The 21604-nt window shown below is 34.0% G+C and overlaps 3 protein-coding genes across 3 annotated transcripts; all 3 read left to right on the forward strand.

Moving 5' to 3' along the window:
* The first annotated feature begins 286 nt into the window (after positions 1 to 286).
* On the forward strand, positions 287 to 3238 carry LOC18055102 (calcium-dependent protein kinase 33). The gene is made up of 9 exons (XM_024192393.1): positions 287 to 358; positions 536 to 1064; positions 1384 to 1527; positions 1652 to 1804; positions 1888 to 2003; positions 2226 to 2393; positions 2478 to 2605; positions 2876 to 2975; positions 3063 to 3238. The coding sequence occupies exons 1-9, from the start codon at positions 287 to 289 to the stop codon at positions 3174 to 3176; spliced, it is 1524 nt and encodes a 507-aa protein (XP_024048161.1). The 3' UTR covers positions 3177 to 3238.
* A 5385-nt stretch (positions 3239 to 8623) lies between these two features.
* LOC18055103 (calcium-dependent protein kinase 33) lies at positions 8624 to 12983 on the forward strand. Its single transcript, XM_006452297.2, has 8 exons — positions 8624 to 9235; positions 9548 to 9691; positions 9819 to 9977; positions 10129 to 10244; positions 10497 to 10664; positions 12291 to 12418; positions 12689 to 12788; positions 12876 to 12983. The coding sequence occupies exons 1-8, from the start codon at positions 8650 to 8652 to the stop codon at positions 12981 to 12983; spliced, it is 1509 nt and encodes a 502-aa protein (XP_006452360.1). The 5' UTR covers positions 8624 to 8649.
* A 1128-nt stretch (positions 12984 to 14111) lies between these two features.
* LOC18055405 (protein ACCELERATED CELL DEATH 6) lies at positions 14112 to 17278 on the forward strand. Its single transcript, XM_006452298.2, has 4 exons — positions 14112 to 14197; positions 14867 to 15493; positions 15587 to 16125; positions 16583 to 17278. Exons 2-4 carry the CDS (start codon positions 14884 to 14886, stop codon positions 17171 to 17173), a joined length of 1740 nt encoding a protein of 579 aa, XP_006452361.1. The 5' UTR covers positions 14112 to 14197; positions 14867 to 14883; the 3' UTR covers positions 17174 to 17278.
* The last annotated feature ends 4326 nt before the right edge of the window (positions 17279 to 21604 follow it).

Here is a 21604-nt window from a genome sequence, read left to right on the forward strand (position 1 = left end):
TGCTTTTAGAGCCAATAAATTTCTTACCAGAAAAAGAAAAAAAGCCAATAAATTTCATATATACAGTCAGTGTGGTTAAAAGATATTATATACACATATAAATATACAGCTGATGTCTCCCAACTGGGCAAGCTGGAATTATTCTTTATGTTTTATTTCACTCTTCCTTAAATTCTCATTTGATTCCCTATAATTCATCTTTTATCTCAACTGGATTTGTTCCAGTTTACTTTTGTAAAGATCCAGGCATCCAGCAGTTGAGCTTGAGCAGAGTCTCTTTGCAGAAATGGGTGGCTGTTTAAGGAAAATTCTATGCTGCTTAAAGCCAGCGGCAGCCCCACAGCAGCAACCACGTGAAGTACGTGATGCAAACCCAGCAGCAGCCCCACAGCAGCAACCGCCTGAGGTACGTGATGCAAACCCAGCAGCAGCCCCACAGCAGCAACCACCTGAAGTACGTGATGCAAACCCAGCAGCAGCCCCACAGCAGCAACCACCTGAAGTACGTGATGCAAACCCAGCAGCAGCCCCACAGCAGCAACCACCTGAAGTACGTGATGCAATTCTAGGTAAACCGTACGAGGATGTCAAGTTACATTACACCATTGGGAAAGAATTGGGCAGCGGATCATCTGCTACTATATATCTTTGTACTGAGAATTCAACCGGTTTGCAATTTGCTTGCAAGTCTATTTCTAAGAAAAAAATAATAGCGGCGCATGAAAGGGACGATGTAAGAAGAGAGGTTGAGATAATGCGACATTTGAGTGGGCAGCCTAATATAGTTCAATTCAAGGCTGCTTATGAGGATGACAAATGTGTGCATATTGTTATGGAGTATTGTGCTGGTGGTGAGCTGTTTGATCGAATTATAGCTAGGGGCCATTATAGTGAGAGAGATGCAGCTTCTGTATTCAGGGTAATTATGACTGTTGCGAATGTTTGCCACTCGAAGGGTGTTATGCATAGGGATCTCAAACCTGAGAATTTCTTGTTCACCAGCAAGGATGAGAATGCTGTTTTGAAGGCCATTGATTTTGGGTTATCAGTGTTCATTGAAGAGGGTAAATTTCTTCGCTATATATTACTTAATACTTATCGTTTCCATTATAGTCACCATATATATGTTTGTCTTTCAAATCTTACATTTACATACGTTCACGTGAAGCTAGGTTTCGATGTTCAATTATATCTGATAAACGAATGGCATTCCAATTTAATTTCAATAGAGAATTAGACATTTAGTATGCAGTGAGGCTTCATGTATTACTTTAGATAAAATCATCAGAAAATATTGTGAAACTCTTAGGATCACCATGAAAGGCATGTTTAATCTAGCTATTAAGTTATCCTTATCTGATGATACCATGGTGCACTCTCCAGGAAAGGAATTCAGGGATGTCTGTGGGAGTGCTTTCTATGTTGCTCCTGAAGTGTTACGGCGCAGATATGGGAAGGAAGCAGATATCTGGAGCGCAGGGGTTATACTGTATATTTTACTATGTGGTGTGCCTCCATTTTGGGCAGGTGAAGATGTTCATTTTGCCCCCTAGAGGATCTCTTTTCGCGTCAACACACTATACACGTTTGTTACTATTATCCAGAAGTACAGCAGTAACTAATCACTCACAAGTTATGATGTGCTCTGCAGACACTGACGAGGGCATTTTTGAAGAAATACGCAAAGGAGAAATTGACTTTCAAATTGATCCATGGCCAGTTATTTCAAGCAGTGCCAAGGAGTTGGTTCGCAGGATGCTGACACAGGATCCAAAAAAGCGGATTACTGCTGCACAAGTTCTAGGTATAAAACATTAGATTGTGAATTTATTTAGTCCATTTTACCAAGAGTGTACCACCATTGAGAGCCGTATGTATGATATGCAGAGCACCCTTGGCTTAAAGAAAGTGGAGAAGCATCAGACAAGCCAATTGACACTGCTGTTCTTTTCAGGATGAAGCAATTTATGGCAATGAATAAACTAAAGAAACTCGCACTAAAGGTAAGTCTAAGGGCCGCCTCTGATCCTGCCCTTCTGAATCTTATCGGAGTGTGGTCATGATTTGCATGTTTGATTAAATTTTTACAACTCTCATCAGCATGTTTTATTTCAAAGCTTTAGTATATCTTATAAACTAAGTGCAAGTCCAATGAATGTATGCATAGGATTGTGCTCCCCCAGCCCTATCGGTAAACTAATTTGATCATAAACATAATTGTAAAGGTCATTGTGGAAAATCTTCCAACTGAAGAAATACAAAAGCTCAAGCAAAAATTTACAGAGATGGACACTGACAAGAGTGGTACACTTAGTTACGATGAACTGAAGGCAGGATTAGCTAAACTTGGATCGACGCTTAGAGAAGTTGATGTCAAGCAGTACATGCAAGCTGTAAGCAATTCATCAACTCCGAATTAATATTTTAGTCTGTCTGTTTGCATTATCTTGGCTGATGTTTTTGGCTCCACATTTCAGGCTGATATAGATGGAAACGGGACTATTGACTACATTGAATTTATCACGGCTACAATGCAAAGACACAAGCTAGAAAGATTCGAACATCTTGACAAAGCCTTTCAGTATTTTGATAAGGACAATGATCGGTTAGTTTCTCGTTCTAAAATGTAAAATTAAAGAACGACCCTTTGGCACTTTGAATGTGCTGTATACAGCCCAATGAAAGCCTTTTTCATGCTTTTTGGATAATATGTACCGAAACATAAATAATATTATCAAAATTTAATTTAAAAAAATAAGAAAAACATCTTTTTGTGGTGGCTTTTATAATTGCTTAAAAAGAAAACTCACCACTAAATCAATATCAGAAGTCATTGAATTGATTACTGCAGTTCTTTCTGAAAATGCGTGTGCAGCTATATCACAGTCGATGAACTGGAAACAGCATTTAAAGAGTACAACATGGGTGATGATGCCACAATTAAAGAAATAATGTCTGAAGTCGATAGAGACAAAGTAAGTTGATTATGACTTTTCAACACGTTTAATTTGTCCGCATTGTTATTGTTATAAGCATGGTTCTCACATCTTTTGTGTTTACAGGACGGTAGGATCAGCTATGATGAATTTTGCGCAATGATGAAAAGGGGAACACAACGGCGAGGATTCGCTTCTAGATCTCTGGCTCATGTTGTTACCATGAGACACAAGAAGTAGATAAACTGTACGTGCCATTCAATAGTTTCCAAGAACATGATGTTATACTTGTCTAAACTAAACAAGGCATCACGGTGCCGCTAGCCCTGTGGTGAATTGTTGTCTTCAGATTCTAAGCGAGTCCCCATGCGGCTCAAATTGCTACCCTTACTATGGTGAGTGCAGCAATTCACTTGAGTCCAGTGGTGCCATGATATCTTGTTTAGTTTAGATAAGTATAACATCGAGTTCTTGGAATCTTGGATCCAATTGTATAGTACGGATTGAACCTACTTCACGATTATTTCGACGATATCGACATATCATCATTCCTTTTTTTTTGTGAATAATTTGACCTGTAAATAAATTATGCAACTTGAAAGTTGTACGGTATCGAGTGTTTACCTGACTTATTATTATGTTTGGAAAGAGAGGAGAAGAATAAATATGAACAAAATCTTTTTTATACCTATGCTACCAGAAATTTAAAATTTTTAGAGAGACTAACGAAGAAAGCACGAAGCAAAGCGGACAAATAAGAAGAATTTATCAGCCTAGTGGTTAGAATCCAAGCCTCACAATTGTGAGGTCATGACTTCGAATCCCCACAACGCATTATGAGAGTTAATTTTCTTCCTCAATTTGAGTGAAGGCAGCCCTCCCTTTTTTTAAATGTGAGTGGAGTAGACGTCCCTCGGATATTAAAGAGGGTTAAAATTTAGAATGTGCTGCTCAAGGTTAAAATCTGTACTGTACTATATTGTCTGATTGTAAACATTAATATCCTAATCTCATTAAATATGAGTTATAATCTGAGCATTAGTCTCATATAATTAAATTTTTTTTAATCAAAATAACAATCCAATCATCTACATATCAGTAAATTGTTGTTGGTATTTATCAATCTCTGAATTCATTTAATTTATTCAACCCCATATGGATTTGATTCGTATCGTGCAAAATAACATTTGACCCGGTATAATTGTGTTAACCGAAAAGTAATTGAACGATAAAATTTGTGGAAAAACAAGGCGAATTGAAATATTGTTTCAAAATAAGGGCCCTAATGGAGTATTATGCTAAAAAGCAGGGGTATGTGATAACTGAAAATGGACTCAAATTAATATTATTTTTGGACATTTTTTAGTGAGGTGGCGGCCCATACAATGCAACTGGGTAGAGATGGTAAAAATACCCGTCCGGTCCGGACCCGGACCGTACCCGGGTGTTGCGGGCCTGGTAATACTCGGTCCGGATATGAAGCCGGGTCGGTCTTGGGCACTTGATAAACCCGGAATCCGGATTTTATTAAAAAAATTATAAAATATATATTATTTTAAATATTTTATATTTATTTGACTCATTTATTATATATATATATAATTTTAAACACTTAAAGTTTATATTTTCATGTCAAATTTTATTGAAATAAATTTAAAACTTATAAAATTACCAAAAAATAAAAAATATATACACATAAAATATTAAAAAATATAAAATTTGGATACCTGGATTAAAACTCGGCCCAGACCCGGGCCCGGACCGGTTACATCCGGGCAGGGTCCGGTCATGGCAATACCCGGACCCGGCCCGGGATTTTGCCATCTCTACAACTGGGCAAGTGCAACTGGCTAATATTTCGACCGGGTGGCGTTGTACGCGGCAAAGTGAGTCAACTCAGTCAATTCTTTTCCGTTTTACTTAAGCAAGATTTGAGATTTCCCGGGCAAAGGCTAACCCGACTGCGCCTGATCTTCTTCTCCCTCAGCACTCTATATTCCTTTCAAAGGTGTGTTTTCATTCTACTTTTTTTTTTCATAGTTAGTTTGCATTTTTAAAGAGTAAGTTTGAACTTGGAATCATTTTCAATCTTCTAATAAGCTTTGTTAACTACTTAGTTCAGTCGTTTAGAAATAACAAATAATTGATATCAATGATGAGAAAACATTGTGCAGATTATTAAAACTCTAAAGAGGGATATAGACAAATAGTTCATGTAGGCAGCACAATGAATCAGCAAAATCATTCCATAGCCCGCCATGGAGCTGTGGAATTAAAAATAAATTATTAATGATCATCTCAATGATAAAATTAGATTATAAAAACATGTATTATTATTTACCATTGGTCATAGTACCCCTTCAATGGTAACCACTTAAAAAAAAAGTTAAAAAAAAAACTCATGGACTGTATTGGCATATATGAACAAAAGGCTGTCCAGTCAAACTCTGTAGCAGTACCCCTTTTATAATTATGCGTTCACATTGAAAAAAAATCCCAGCAGACAAAACCTTATAAATGTGATGGGTTTGATTTGAAAAGGCTGCCAGAAAAAATAATATAATTAGAAAATGGCAAATTCACTAATCATTACGCAATAAAGGCCTAAAATTACGGTTGCTTCCTTCGGGCATTCGACCTCATTAACCTATCAACGCAAGTACGCAACTCACGAAATTTCTTATATCATTCACAGTAAATAATATTTATTAAATATTTTAGTATTGTATCTTTTAAGTTATAACTGTCTAATTTAAATCTTAAATACACTCTTAATTTATTTTTATTTTTTAATTTAAGGGGAGAATAAAAATATGAACGGAATCTTTTGTTATTCATTGCTTGTGACATGGGGAAGGTTCCAAAATTCCAAATCTTACAATCGGGTTACGCCGGCATCACTCATTGCATCCAGCTGCCTTACAACAATTGTAAGGTACCATGACTTTGGTCTTTTTGTGTGGTAATTTTCATTTGATCCATTACTTTCCTTTTTATTTTTTATTTATTTATAACTGTAATTTTTTATTTTCCTCTTTCATTTTCCCCTCTGCTTCATAGGTGGCCCCTTTCTTTTTATTTTCAAATCATTAATCAACAAAAGCCAACTTTGACATCATTTATTGCAGAAATTGAAGAACCGTAACCTTAATCTAAAACCCATTTTGGAGAAAAATCATATCATCTAAAATTGAAACATATAATTTAAAATATATATATGAGTTGAGAGTGGCATAAGTAAATTTATCAGAGAAAGTCACTAATAGGTACCTGAAATGTGATGTTCTTGGTAATATTACATACAATGTAGTCTACAAAGGCATTGATACTGAGTTAAAATCTAATTTTTTTTTTTAAATTGATTGAATTTTTTCTTAATTGACCATTTAATTTGTAATATATATTATTTTTGTTTATGGATAGTGGGTAATAGAGTTAACAATTGGAACGTACCAATCGAGATTGACCAACCAATCCCTTCCGATTATTTATTGGAATATAAAATTGTATTGAATCTATATTGATTATTTATTCGAAACAAAAAAAGTACTAAATTCCTACTTATCAAAATGCCAATGTCATCCCAATTATCCTGAATCTTCGATTATTCCAAATGTAAATTAGCTCAAATACAATTAATATAAATAAATTTTATGTTGTAACTTGTATGAAATATTTAATTAACAAATCAAACTAAAACAACATTGAAAAGTTACAAGTTCTAACACCCACATAAACAAAAACATAAAAAAGTTCAAGGGCAATTCAAAGCAAGCATCTAAAAATATAAGCATAAATTGACAATAAACAAAACCATTCAAAAGTGTTGTCTTCAACTTCAAATTTTAACTTCAAAGGACGTGAAACCTTCACTTTCTCAAGGCATCATCAACTTTGTGTATCAATTGAAAAAAAAAATCATTTGTTAATTGGCATGCTGTGTCGTGGCACTAATGGTGCGGATTGTGCAATGACATGAGATGGTGGAATGGCCATCGTGTGAAAAGTTGCTTTTGGGTTTCAATTTGAAATTTAAGTTCGCAAATTTCTAGATGACTTTTAAGAATTGCGTTCTAATTATTATTATTATTATCATTATTATTGTTATTGTTGTTGTTATTGCTTAATTGTTATTTTAATTAAAATATGTTAATGAATTAAAAAAATATAAGCCATAAGCTATTAATGATTAGGTTGTAGGAGTATAAAAGCAAGCATTGGATTTGGGCTTTAACCAAATTTTGAAAAGTTTTATTTTTTAAAATTTTAATTAAATTAGAAAACTAAAACAATTTGATACAATTAAAATTCCATCGGGATCCCGATTGAAGTCTCCACCAATCTCGAGTTTTAATAAGAATAAATTTAGTCTCAAATCCCTATCTATTTTTTATCATATACCATATCATGTATTGTTTGGTACGGGATTTGGATTTCAATTGGAATTCGGTTTTTTCTACCAAACCTAATTGGCAAAAGAGTTTTAATTAGTTGTTTGAGAATGTTACGTTAAATAACAAAATTATAATAATCTACCATGTATCACTTATGAATAGTAAAGCTCCTAGTATTTAGCTTATTTGAGTGTATAGGTTCATTGAATTAATTAATATCAATATAATTTAATTAGAATCTAAGCATCATAATTGCGAATTTTATTCTTCTATTCTTTTGTAAATGTTAATATGGTAAGCATTACCATCTAAAAACTAGTAGTCATTGGGAAATTTCACTACAATTTGGGTTGAAACTTTAATTACTAATCTAGAATTGCATTTTTTCTATTATTTTACATTGAACCTCTAGCCTCCAGGTACTAAACCAAATCAATGGCTTAGACTCGTGAAAGAGTAGTTGGTTAATGCTTTTCTAACTTCAACTAACAATATCTATTATTTGATTATATATATATATATATACACACATATATATTTTGGGATTACTTCCCGTTACAGTTCATGCCTTCATGGTAAATGAGATGGATGAGATGAAGAAATTGGGGATGATTTTTTTTAATTAGTCTTTATTATTTTTAATTTAAATTTAAATTTCATTCAAAAAATTTAAATTTACTTACTTTTTCTTTATTTTGTATTTTTAATAATGAAAATATAAATGAAATTTCTCCTAATTTTAATTTTTTAACTATTTACAAATTAGAAACATCGGACTTATATGTTGAAATTTTTAACTCTGTAAATATTGTTGTATTTTCTAAAATATAGGGACTATAGTGTTAATTACCAAATAGACACATCTTTACTGTTGAAACTGCTTTTCCATTAAATCGGACGGTGAAGAGCCGAAGTCACGAAAAGACAAAAGTTGTGTATCTTGCAACCCTGGCAAGGTAGCTAGATCCTCATTTATAATACATGTATACAAACTCCTTATCCCGCGCGTTTCTTTTCGCAGACCATTTCAAAAACAAATTGCGCTTTTAGAGCCAACAAATTTCTTACCAGAAAAAGGAAAAAAAAAGCCAATAAATTTCATATATACATCAGTCTGGTTAAAATATACACATAAAAATATACAGTTGATGTCTCCCAAGGGGGCAAGCTGGAATTATTCTTTATGTTTCATTTCACTCTTCCTCAAAATCTAATTTGATTCCCTATAATTTATCTTTGATCTCAAATGGATTTGTGCCAGTTTACTTTTGTAAAGATCCAGACATCGAGCAGTTGAGCTTGAACAGAGTCTCTTTGAAATGGGTGGCTGTTTAAGCAAAATCCTAGGCTTCTCAAACCCAGCAGCAGCCCCACAGCAGCAACCACTTGAACTCCGTGACGCAATTCTTGGTAAACCGTACGAGGATGTCAAGTTACATTACACCATTGGGAAAGAACTGGGCAGTGGAAGATCTGCTATTGTATATCTTTGTACTGAGAATTCAACTGGTTTGCAATTTGCTTGCAAGTGTATTTCTAAGAAAAATATCATAGCGGCGCATGAAGAGGATGATGTAAGAAGAGAGGTTGAGATAATGCAACATTTGAGTGGGCAGCCTAATATAGTTCAAATCAAGGCTACTTATGAGGATGACCAATGTGTGCATATTGTTATGGAATTATGTGCTGGTGGTGAGCTATTTGATCGAATTATAGCTAGGGGCCATTATAGTGAGAGAGATGCAGCTTCTGTATTCAAGGTAATTATGGATATTGTGAATGTTTGCCACTCGAAGGGTGTTATGCACAGGGATCTCAAACCTGAGAATTTCTTGTTCACCAGCAAGGATGAGAATGCTGTTTTGAAGGTCACTGATTTTGGATTATCAGTGTTCATTGAAGAGGGTAAATTTCTTCGCTATATATTACTTAATACTTATCGTTTCCATTACAGTCACCATATACATGTTTGTCTTTGAAATCTACATACGTTCACGTGAAGCCAAGTTTCGATGTTCAATTGTATCTGATAAATGAATGGCATTTCAATTTAATTTCAATAGTGAATTAGACATCTACTATGCCGTGAGGCTTCATGTATCACTTTAGATGAAATCATCAGAAACTAATGTGAAACACTTAGGATCACCATGAAAGGCTTGTTTAATCTAGCAATCAACTTATCCTTGTCTGATGATACCATGGTGCACTTTTCAGGAAAGGAATTCAGGGATTTATGTGGGAGTTCTTACTATGTTGCTCCTGAAGTGTTACAGCGCAAATATGGGAAGGAAGCAGATATTTGGAGCGCAGGAGTTATAATGTATATTTTACTATGTGGCGAGCCTCCATATTGGGCAGGTGAAATTATTCATTTTGCCCCCTAGAGAATCTCTTTTCCCGTCAACACTCTATACATGTTTGGCACTATTATCCAGAAGTACAGCAGTAATCACTAATCACTCACAAGTTATGATGTGCTCTGCAGAAACTGACGAGGGCATTCTTGAAAAAATAAGCAAAGGAGAAGGAGAAATTGACTTTCAAACTGATCCATGGCCAATTATTTCAAGCAGTGCCAAGGAGTTGGTTCGCAACATGCTGACACGGGATCCAAAAAAGCGGATTACTGCTGCACAAGTTCTAGGTATAAAACATTAGATCGTGAATTTATTAGTTTTTCTCGCCTAGGCTGCTTTGATAATTATAAGTTAGAATATGTGTGGTAAAATAAAATATATTTAGTCCATTTTACCAAGAGTATAAGTACCATTGAGAGCCGTATGTATGATATGCAGAGCACCCTTGGCTTAAAGAAATTGGAGAAGTATCAGACAAGCCAATTGACACTGCTGTTCTTTTCAGGATGAAGCAATTTATGGCAATGAATAAACTAAAGAAACTCGCACTAAAGGTAAGTCTAAGGGCCGCCTGTGATCCTGCCCTTCTGAATCTTATAGGAGTGTGATCATGATTTACATATTTGATTTAATTTTTACAACTTTCATCAACATGTTTTGAGTTTAGTACTTCCTCATCAACATGTTTTATTTTTGAGCTTTAGTGCATCTTATAAACTAAGTGCAAGTCCAATGAATGTATGCATAGGATTGTGCTACCCCAGCCCTACTGATAAACTAATTGGATCATAAACATAATTGTAAAGGTCATTGTGGAAAATCTTCCTACTGAAGAAATACAAAAGCTCAAGCAAAAATTTACAGAGATGGACACTGACAAGAGTGGTACACTTAGTTATGATGAACTGAAGGCAGGATTAGCTAAACTTGGATCCACGCTTAGAGAAGTCGATGTCAAGCAGTACATGCAAACTGTAAGCAATTCATCAACTCCGAATTAATATTTTAGTCTGTCTGTAGGGGTGGGCATGGGTTGGTTTGGGTTGGATTTTAAGTCAACCCAAACCAAACCATAAAAATTTGGATCCAACCCAAACCGACCCAAATATTTTTAACCCAAACCAAACCAAACCATTTGAGTTTGGTTTGGGTTTGGTTTGAATTTTATTATCAAAATAATTTTTATTTTAATAAAATTTAATTATATCAAAATTACAATAATTATTAATTGTTATTAATTATTAAATTGATATTAAAATATAAAAAAAATATAGTGGATAAAAATTATAAATTTTACAATAACTTAATCCTTAAATTAAAGAATACTAGAAAATCAAAATAAAGTTTAATCACAAAAATTATTATTTCTCAATAAATAAGAACGTACACTTTAATAATAAACTTTCACAAACATGACATTAACAATCTAATAATAAATTTTGCCACTTATTATTTATTTAATTATGCAATATTTATTTTTATTTATCGTTTTGGTAGTTTTGCGTTATGTTGTCTACTTATATGTTTAATTTTAGAGAGATTGCCAGTTTCCCCCTACAGTAATCAACATATATTATTTTTCCCCCTTCTGCTTTTATAATGGCCAAAAACCCCTCTAATAGTATAAGTTTACAATATTACCCTTATTTTCAACTACTCTTTTATTTATATTTATTCTAAATTAAATAAATCACATTAATAGAAACTAAATAAAAAATAAAGCATTAAAAATAAGAAATATATGTTTTGATATGAACAAAAAAATTAATAATAAAATTTTTTTATACTTATTTATTTTGTGAAAATTTTCTTATAATAAATATATAAGAAAATTATTAGTCAAATGATAAAAAAATTATTATAAGAAAACTTGATTGACAAATAAAAATTTATTATAAGATAAATAATAAAATATTTTACCTATACTTTTTACATTTAATTTTAAATTATTACAAAATATTTATTATAAGAAAATGTTCACAAAATAAATAATTACAAGAAAAAATTTTATTATTAATTTTTCTGCTCATATCAAAACATATATTTCTTGTTTTAATACTTAATATGGGCAGTACATTCAATTATTGACCAAAAATTAGCCGCCATCTAGCATATTGGACCTAGTCCAAGCCGAGTTATTATTGATCATTAGTAGAGTCTCCTGCTCTTTCTATGATGATCCTTCCATGTGGGAGGAATTATTTTTGTAAATAAGAAAAAAAATTATGTTATTTACAACAATATTTATTTAATTTAAATTTATTTTTACTGTTATTTTTATTTTCTAACTGTTGACAATTGATCACGCCGTAAAAAATTTAATGGTGGTCTTTCACTTATTTGTGTTCATTTATTTTGTTTTCATTTATTTCATTTGAAAATTTGAGTGTTGAGGTTTTATCCATAACCCATGGGTAAACCATACCCAAACCATAATAAAATGGTTTTCTCCATAAAACCCACATCTAACCCATTTTAATGATTTACCCAACCCAAACCATTTAATTTGGTTTGAGTTTGGATAAACCCATGGGTTGTGGGTTTATGCCCACTGTCTGTTTGCATCATACTTGACGGATGTTGTTGGCTCCATATTTCAGGCTGATATAGATGGAAATGGGACTATTGACTACATTGAATTTATCACTGCTACAATGCAAAGACACAAGCTAGAAAGATTCGAACATCTTGACAAAGCCTTTCAGTACTTTGATAAGGACAATGATCGGTTAGTTTCTCGTTCTTAAATGTAAAATTAAAGAACTACCCTTTGGCAATTTGAATGTGCTGTATACAGCCCAAGGAAATCCTTTTTCATGCTTTGTGGATAATATGTACCGAAACATAAATAATATTATCAAAATTTAATTTAAAAAAATAAGAAAAACATCTTTTTGTGGTGGCTTTTATAATTGCTTAGAAAGAAAACTCACCACTAAATCAATATCAGAAGTCATTGAATTGATTACTGCAGTTCTTTCTGAAAATGCGTGTGCAGCTATATAACAGTCGATGAACTGGAAACAGCATTTAAAGAATACAACATGGGTGATGATGCCGCAATTAAAGAAATAATGTCTGAAGTTGATAGAGACAAAGTAAGTTGATTGTTACTTTTCAACACATTTAATTTGTCCGCATTGGTATTGTTATAAGCCTGGTTCTCACATCTTTTGTGTTTACAGGACGGTAGGATCAGCTATGATGAATTTTGCGCAATGATGAAAAGGGGAACACAACGGCGAGGATTCGCTTCTAGATCTCTGGCTCATGTTGTTACCATGAGACACTAAGAAGTAGATAAACTGTACGTGCCGTTCAATGGTTTTCCAAGTACATGATGTTATACTTGTCTAAACTGAGCAAGGCATCACAGTGCCGCTAGCCCTGTGGTGAATTGTTGTCTTCAAATTTGAATCGAGTCCCCATGCGGCTCCAATCGCTACCCTTACTATGTGGTGAGTGCAGCAATTCACTTGAGTCCAGTGGTGCCATGGTGTCTTGTTTAGTTTAGATAAGTATAACATCAAGTTCTTGAAATCTTGGATCTAATTGTACAGTCCGGATTGAACCTACTTCATGATTATTTCAACGATATCGACGTATCATCATTCTTTTTTTCTTTTTTGTGAATAATTTGAGCTGTAAATAAATTATGCAACTTGAAAGTTGTACGGTACCGAGTGTTTACATGACTTATTATTATGTTTGTAAAGAGAGGAGAAGAATAAATATGAATAAAATCTTTTATACCTATGTTTAAAATTTTTAAAGAGACTTACGAAGAAAGCACGAAGTAAAGCAGACAAATAAGAAGAATTTATCAGAATGACAATCCAATCCTCTACATATCAGTAAATTGTTGTGGATATTTTTCAGTTTTCAAATTCATTTAATTTATATGTGGTTTCACAGATTCTATTCAATTCCAAATGGCTTTGATTCGTATTGTGCAAATTAACATTTGGTCCGTACAATTGTGTTAACGAAAAAGTAATTGGATGATAAAATTTGAAAGAATAAATCGTATAAAGTAATTGTCAGGAATCTTAAGTGGCTGCATGGACCTTTCATAGAAGACATTGAAATTTTCTTTTTACCTACTACACATCAATTGGGTACGTGAAATTTGAAGAACCTGTTTGGTTTATAAATTAATTAGTATTTTTGAAAGTAAAGCTGGGTGTGGTGCAGGGCTTCGTGGAAACTGGAAAAACGAGGCGTGTTGAAGTTGTTCAAAAATAAGGGGCCTAATGGGGTATTAGGCTTAAAAACGAGGCGTGTTGAAAATGGACTCATTTTTTAGTGAGGTGGAGGCCCAGATGAGATTACTAGACAAGTGCAAGTGGCTAATTTATCGAGCGCGTGAGGTTGAACGCGGCAAAGTGAGTCAACTCAGTCAATTTTATATCCTTTATACTCAAGGAAGATTGAGATTCTCCAGGCAGAGGCCAAGCCAACTCCTCCTGATCTTCTTCTCTCTCAGCACCCTATTTTCCTTTCAAAGGTATGTTTTCATTTTACTTTTTTTTTTTTTTCTATAGTTAGTTTGCATGTTTAAGCAAAAGTTTGGACTTGGAATCATCTTCTATCTTCTAATAAGCTTTGTTAACTCAGTTGTTTAGAAATAACAAATAATTGTTATCAATGTGGAATTTGAAGTTCTCCAATGTTTCTATATGCTGTCTCTTCACCGTCTGCAATTAGTGGCCAAATCAAGATCTTTGATTTGAGGGTTATTTTGTTATAAATAATAACTAACAGAGGTTACAGTATGTTAAAGACTACTTATAGAGGACATCTTTGTATGATATGGAGGGGTCATTTTGTGGTGAATGACATTTAACAGGAGCCAAAATACAAATAAGATATACACGGGTCCTGCCTTCAATATTTTTGCTACAAAATTGGGAGAGGTTGAGTTCATAATCATTGATCATTGATGGTTCTGTTTTTAGTTTTAATTTGTAGTAACAAGCTTCGATCATATAATTTGATCTCAGTCACTTAAAGTCAATATAGAGTTGGCTCAATCTGACCAAAATAAAAATCTAATGTTAATTACATAGTGTCTGGTTATGATTTGTTGAAGTTTTAAGTGATTTTTTAATTTATCTGATTGAATGAATACTTAATATGATACTGAGGAGTTTTGAGATGACTGAATTTGGTACAGATTACAAAGAACCAACAATGGATCAAGAATTACCAACAACCATGGACCACGAACTACTTAATGTATTAAGGCGGGGGGATGAACATCAAATCAGCCTAATTGCAGGTCGAATGCAAAATATTTTCAGCACAATGAGTCCCCGAGGCAACACAGTGCTTCATATGGCTATCAGATTTCGAAACCATAAAGTGATACCAGAGATTCTCAGGCGACGGGATTCACTTCTCCGTAAGAACAACTGGAAGGGTGAGACTCCATTGCATATAGCTGCTAGGGTTGGTGACCCTGCTATCGTTAGTACAATCTTGAAATATGCGCCGGCCATTACAAATGGAACAGAATCAGAACCAGAAAGCCTTTTGAGGATAACAGACGATGAAGGTAACACTCCTCTGCATAACGCTGTAAGAAACAAACATGAGAATGTTGTTCGGATGCTGGTGAAAAAAGATAGGATTCCTCTTGGCTATCTTAATAATGCTGAGCAGACCCCACTCTCAATCGCCATCGATTCAAGTTTGACTGACATTGCATGTTTCATCATCGATCAAAGACCAGAGTCTCTTAACCACAGATTGCCCGAAGAACTGACACTTCTCCATAGTGCTGTCATGAGGCAAAATTATGGTGAGCCCATGATTTTCATTTCATTAAATAAATGTCTCAGTATAGTTTGAGATTTAATCTGAAAGCAATACTTCTGAATTTCTTGCAATTTAGAGATCATAGTGAAGATACTGGACAAAAATAAAGGACTCATCAATTTGCCTGACTGGCACCAGAGAAGTCCTCTTCATTATGCTGCAGCCTTAGGTAATGTTAGAATGGCAAAGCGCTTGTTAGAAGAAAACAATGAACTTGCTTATAAACGCGACCGCTATTTTGAGACACCTCTTCACTTGGCTGCGGAGAATGGCAAGCTAAATGTTTTGAAAGAACTTATCGATGGTTACCCAGATGCCATTGAGATCCTCAACAAAAAAGATCGCAGTATCCTCCACCTTGCAGCTGAAAATGGAAATATGAATATAGTCTCATTTATTCTGAAATCACCTGAGATGGAAGATTTGATCAACTCGGCTGATGAAGATGGGAATACTCCTTTGCATCTGGCTGCAATGAACTTCCATAGTGACGTGGTTCACATTCTCTGCAAACACAAGAGTGTGAACATCAGGGCAAAGAACCACAGCGAGAATAGAAATACTGCTCTAGCAATTGTTGAGTCATCTAAAGCTGAGGGAAGGGATATCCAAAAGGTACAATCACTTTCTTAATTACTGCAATTACTGAGGTTCGTGCTTGTTGATACTTGTTTGGTAGGCTCATACAAACCGAGAGGATTGCGTTTCTTAAGAATCCAAAAGAAATCATTTATGCTAGATTTGTATGATCTACCACCCAAACAAGGACATAAAAAAATCATGGATTATGTTCTTAGATGATTCTATGCCATATGTAAATCATTTATGCTTGGCTTGCTAGATGTTAATTTAATTAGAATTCCACATCTGTTTACTATGTCTTTGGCACAACAATGCCACGTGTTCATCTAGTTTGAAACCTACCGGACAGGTTGGTGTAGCTATCACTGGAGCATTACCTCCGATGCATTTCAGAAACTGGAAGAGTCCTTAGCCAAAATTGCTGTAACTTTGAGCAAATTAATTACTTGCTAATCCTTTAAGACACTATTTGACATGCTCTGATATGCAGCACTTAACCATAAAGGCACTGAGGGCGGCCTATGCAAAACGAGCTCTATATCCAGAAGACATTCGTGAGAATAGGCGGTTCTACAAAGATGAAGGTGAGAAAGGCAAAGAAATGGCTCAAACACTCTCAGTGATGGCGACACTTATTGCCACATTCACGTTCACAGCAGCCTTCACAATTCCAGGGGGTTTCAAAAGTGATGATCCTGATGCAGGCATGGCAACTCTGCTTGGAAGAGCAAGTTTCCAAGCATTTGTCATCACGGATGCCATAGCCATGACTTCAGCCATGACTGCAGCCGTTACCGTATTTTGGTCATTTTGGAAAGGCAAAAGTGAATCTTTTATGGACGCACTTCCGTTGGCCATTGGCTTCACTTGGATTGCACTCATATCCATGACACTAGCATTTGTGACAGGTTTGTATGTAGTGTTGTCAAACAATTTGGCCCTGGCTATTTTGGTTTGTGTGATTGGTTGCTTTTTGCCCTTCGTGTTTTATGTCTTTGCTCCTTTCTTTATGATTATATTTGATCAAACTGAAGCCAATCCGTTTGCATTCGTTGTACGCTTCGTGAGGAACACTTTTTAATTGTAAATTTGTTACACAGAATAACAACGATGCTCATTATTATTTGTTATCTTGTTTTGTGATTGAGCCACTTGTAGCTTTGCAATCACTTCCATTACACTCGTATCAATGACACTAGGCTTCGTGCGAGATGCTTTTCAAATGCTATTGAATCTGCTTGGGCCGCATGATCGATCGAATCCCCTTTGATCAAGAGCTAACACAATCAATCAAGATCGACCCCAAGAAACATGATTAAACATATCAAAACGATCAATTACACAGAATACACAAAACAGAACACATCAGACGCTACAAAATTACATGAAGAAGAAAAGAGCTTCATGCTCTTCCCTTACCAGAGAGAATTTTTAAATTTACAGAGAATGTTACAAGCTTCAAAACAAGCCTAAATTCACTACTTAATTAGTCCTCAAGTATTCAAATGAGATCTTGTACAGCTTATAAACCCAGTTTGGTAACATAGTCAACCAAATCTGTTAGCCACGTCAGCATATTTTTGCAGCATTTCCCCGCTAAAATTGGGGAACGCAAATGGCACCCTGATCAGAATTTACGAAGTGAGACCCGAAAGTTTACTAACTTGTCAAATACATCCCCGCTTCAGAATATTGAATCGTACTCAACATCATGAATTAAGTGTTTTTTTATTAGATTTATTTTTTTAAAAAAATCAAAACATGAAAAAAAAAATCAGTAAAGAACTAGAAAATGAGACAAAAGCATGTCAGTTGCGAACACGATGCTTGTAGTACACGCGTTTACCAAACTTACACATTCTACATAATATTTTAACTAATTGGATTTAGAGACTTATCTTTTGTTAAATATGTATATTTTATTCAAAATAAGGTTGTCGTGTTACTTAATATGTGTCTTTTTCTACTTATTTATAGACACAGTTCTCATACAAATATATATAATAACTTTATAATTTAGCGCGATATCAATTATATAACAAAGATTTACACAAATTTACATCCACGATTAACGTGACATTTTTTCCCATAAAAAAACAAATGAATGTGAACATGATATTTAAAAATTGTGGACTACGAATTCAATACCTCATTTTTAATTATATGAGACTTTCCGTCTCGGAAGATATTCAGCTCATGACCAATAAATAACCCATATGAATAATTTTACTATTATTTAATTTAATTATTTTTAATTTTATTAAAATAATCTCTATAAATTCATAAACTCATAAAATTTTAAATTTAACTCCCGATAATCATTTTACATTTTTACTGAACATACCACCAACTTTCACCCATAAATAAAGACTTGTATTTTTAAATACATTATTTGAAAAGATTAAAAAAAAATGGTACAGGTCCATATCGCCAATGACCCAACTGTACCACATTAAATTTGTACATATTCCCGGCAATCATGATTCATAGATACATACTGGAATTATAAATATTTAATAGTGAAAGATATATAAAATATACATCTTTTGACAGCTTCATTTCAATCAATTTTTTTTTTTCATTTTTTTTTGGGTCTTATGTGGGTTTATGGGCACTGACAATAACTCTTGGGTTAGTCCGTCTCCCCTTTCCTCACTTTAAATTGAACGATTTTAATTTTCCTAGCGATTCTAGAAACAATTTCTTATGTTAAACTTGGCGGACTTTGATTATATACTTTACGTCTTAGTTTTGGAATATATTAATGGAGCGATTTGATTCTATATAATATTACAAAAATAATATTATTGGCTACTGGGTGATTGTTTATTTTTCCAATTGAAATGGAGTTCAGGCCAAAATTCTGGTTAGTTTCTCTTTGTCCTATAACTAACATAGCATTTTTTTTTTCTGAAATTTAGATGAGTCTGCATTTGGCTTGTAAATTTAGAAGTCGCACTCAAAGAGGCAGAAAACAACAATGTGGCATCATAAAATACCTTCAAAAACTTCACAATTCGTTCAGCACTCTCCCAATCCTCCGGTCCAGGTGGGCCAACCCTTTTGACATTATTTTCTTTCTCAGCAAAGTATGCCTCATAAGGTTTATCCACTTCTGCCATTCTATCAAATGCCGCTTGAAATTTCAGCGCAGTCATCAACATCAAATAAGTGGAATTCCACCTGGTAGGACAATCCAAAACAACAATTCATTTTGGACAATTCACCTGCTCAGCACATTGTTTAAATATCCGTAACCTCATGCTGGAGGATCTCACGTACTTCACAGCATTCCGAATAGCGGTAACACTAGCATGCAACTCTCCCAATCCTGAAACAACAATCAAATTCAAAATATGTGCACAACAACGCACATGCATATATTGTCCTGCCAACACAAGTGCATCATCATTCCTCCAAGTAAGTAACTGCATAGTGACATAACCAACAACCATATCATTTGCAGTGGCATTATCAATAGTTATTGAAAACAACCTCTTTATCCCCTAACCATGTAAGCAAGCTACAATCTTTTTGCCAATCGACTTCCCTCTATGATCTTCGATTGCGCTAAAACTAATAATCCTCCTATTCAAACACCAATCACTATCAATAAAATGAGCTGTAATCACTATGTAGCTCATGTTTTGAATAGAAATTCATAAATCAGTTGTAAAAGACACTTACTGCTTGTTGTTGCAAATCAAACTCTTCAACATTGCATTTTCCTCCAAAAATAACTCCATAACATCTCTACCAATAGTTCTTCGAGATGGCATAATGAACTGCGGGATAGCTACACTGCAGAAATGCCTAAATCCTTTGTTGTCTACAAAACTGAGCGGCAACTCACCCATAATAATCATTTTAGTTAATGCCCTTCAACAGGCGTCTTGACTCCATCCTTTACCCAAAACTAAATTACTTGCATTTTCTTCACCGCCCTCAGCTGTCAAATTTTGTTGACTTCCATTTTGTTGCACATGAAATGTCTTGTATGATTCGCATGTCTTTATATGCCTTGTCATATTTGTAATCCCATCAAGCCTTGAATGACATTGATATTGCTTACCACAATAGTTGCACCTACATTTGTTTGGATTATCTTCGAGTAAAGTGAAATGATTACATACTTCCGATCTTTTCTTCATTGGCGGTCTTTTCCGCTTCGCCTTTTCCTTTCCTCTATGGGTTCCTTCCATTTGTACACTTTGTTCTTCATCGTCACTCATCGAATTTGATCTTGAGTGTCCAAGCATCTGAATATTCAATATAATAATTAATAATCATTAATTCAAAAATCAAAACACAGAAATATTATTAACATAATCCATAAACAAAAATTAGTAATTTCAATTCAAGTTTTTCATGCTCCATAAACAAAAAGTAAGAAATTCATGATTAATTAATTAATTTATTTATAATATCTAATTACTCATTCCCCATAATAATATGATAATATTTGTCTATCTATGTCTTAATTCTTATTATAAACCCTTTAATTTCAAGCCCAAGTTAGTAGTTATTTGTACTTAACGACTTAACGGATGATTAACAATTTAACATACAATAAAATATTAATTGAACTTATTAATTTTTTTAGGGTTGAAACTTAATCACATAATACATTATAATTATAAAATATATACAACATAATACTTAATTTTAATATTTAATCTACATAATGTGCTAATTTATTCATAAAAAATCAATTATTAACAATTATCAATTAATATTATTTCAATTATTAATAATTAACAAAAAATTTGTTATTCGCTAGCTAACACCATTTTCATATGTCCTTTATGCTTGACAGCCAATATGGTCTATTCGCTAAACAGAGCAAACGATAACAATCAATGAAATAAAAACAAAACCCACCAATCAACAATTCCTTTTTATATATGAAAAAAAAAATTCTGAAGAGCTCAATAATTAACAAAATTTCTTTGATTTTATTAATAATCTTTATAAATACATAATTACAACAATTAAATAATAACCAATTACTGAATTACATAATAAACAATTAACAATTAAGCACATATAATTAATTAATTATATAGTATATATATAGTTATATACCATGAAAGTTACGACTTAGGAAATAGGAAACTTGAAACTTTTGAAGCTTGAAAGTTGAAACTGGAAAGCTTCAAAATCCGGTTCGGGTAGGGAGAAAGTCGGGACAGGTTGTGAGGATTCGGCCTTCAAGCAGCAGATCGGTGGCCACGGCTCACGGCTGGACGCGATTTCACTGGCAGCAGGTCGCGGCTTCACTTGGGAGACACGGACGACTCACGGTTGGACGGGTTTAACTTGGCAGCAGTTGGTCGCAGCTTCACTTGGCAACAATAGATCGTGGTTTCAGCAGTTGGCAGCAACAGATCATGGACTGCAGGACTGGTGTGTGTGAGTCTTGTGGTGGCTGGTTGCGGACTTGCGGCTGCCTTGTTTGTGTTTGAGTTTGACAGTGAACTTGTGATTTGTGAAGTTGTGAACTTGTGATGGT

Source organism: Citrus clementina, unplaced genomic scaffold, assembly GCF_000493195.1.
Source record: "Citrus clementina cultivar Clemenules unplaced genomic scaffold, Citrus_clementina_v1.0 scaffold_1, whole genome shotgun sequence".
Lineage (NCBI taxonomy): Eukaryota > Viridiplantae > Streptophyta > Magnoliopsida > Sapindales > Rutaceae > Citrus > Citrus x clementina.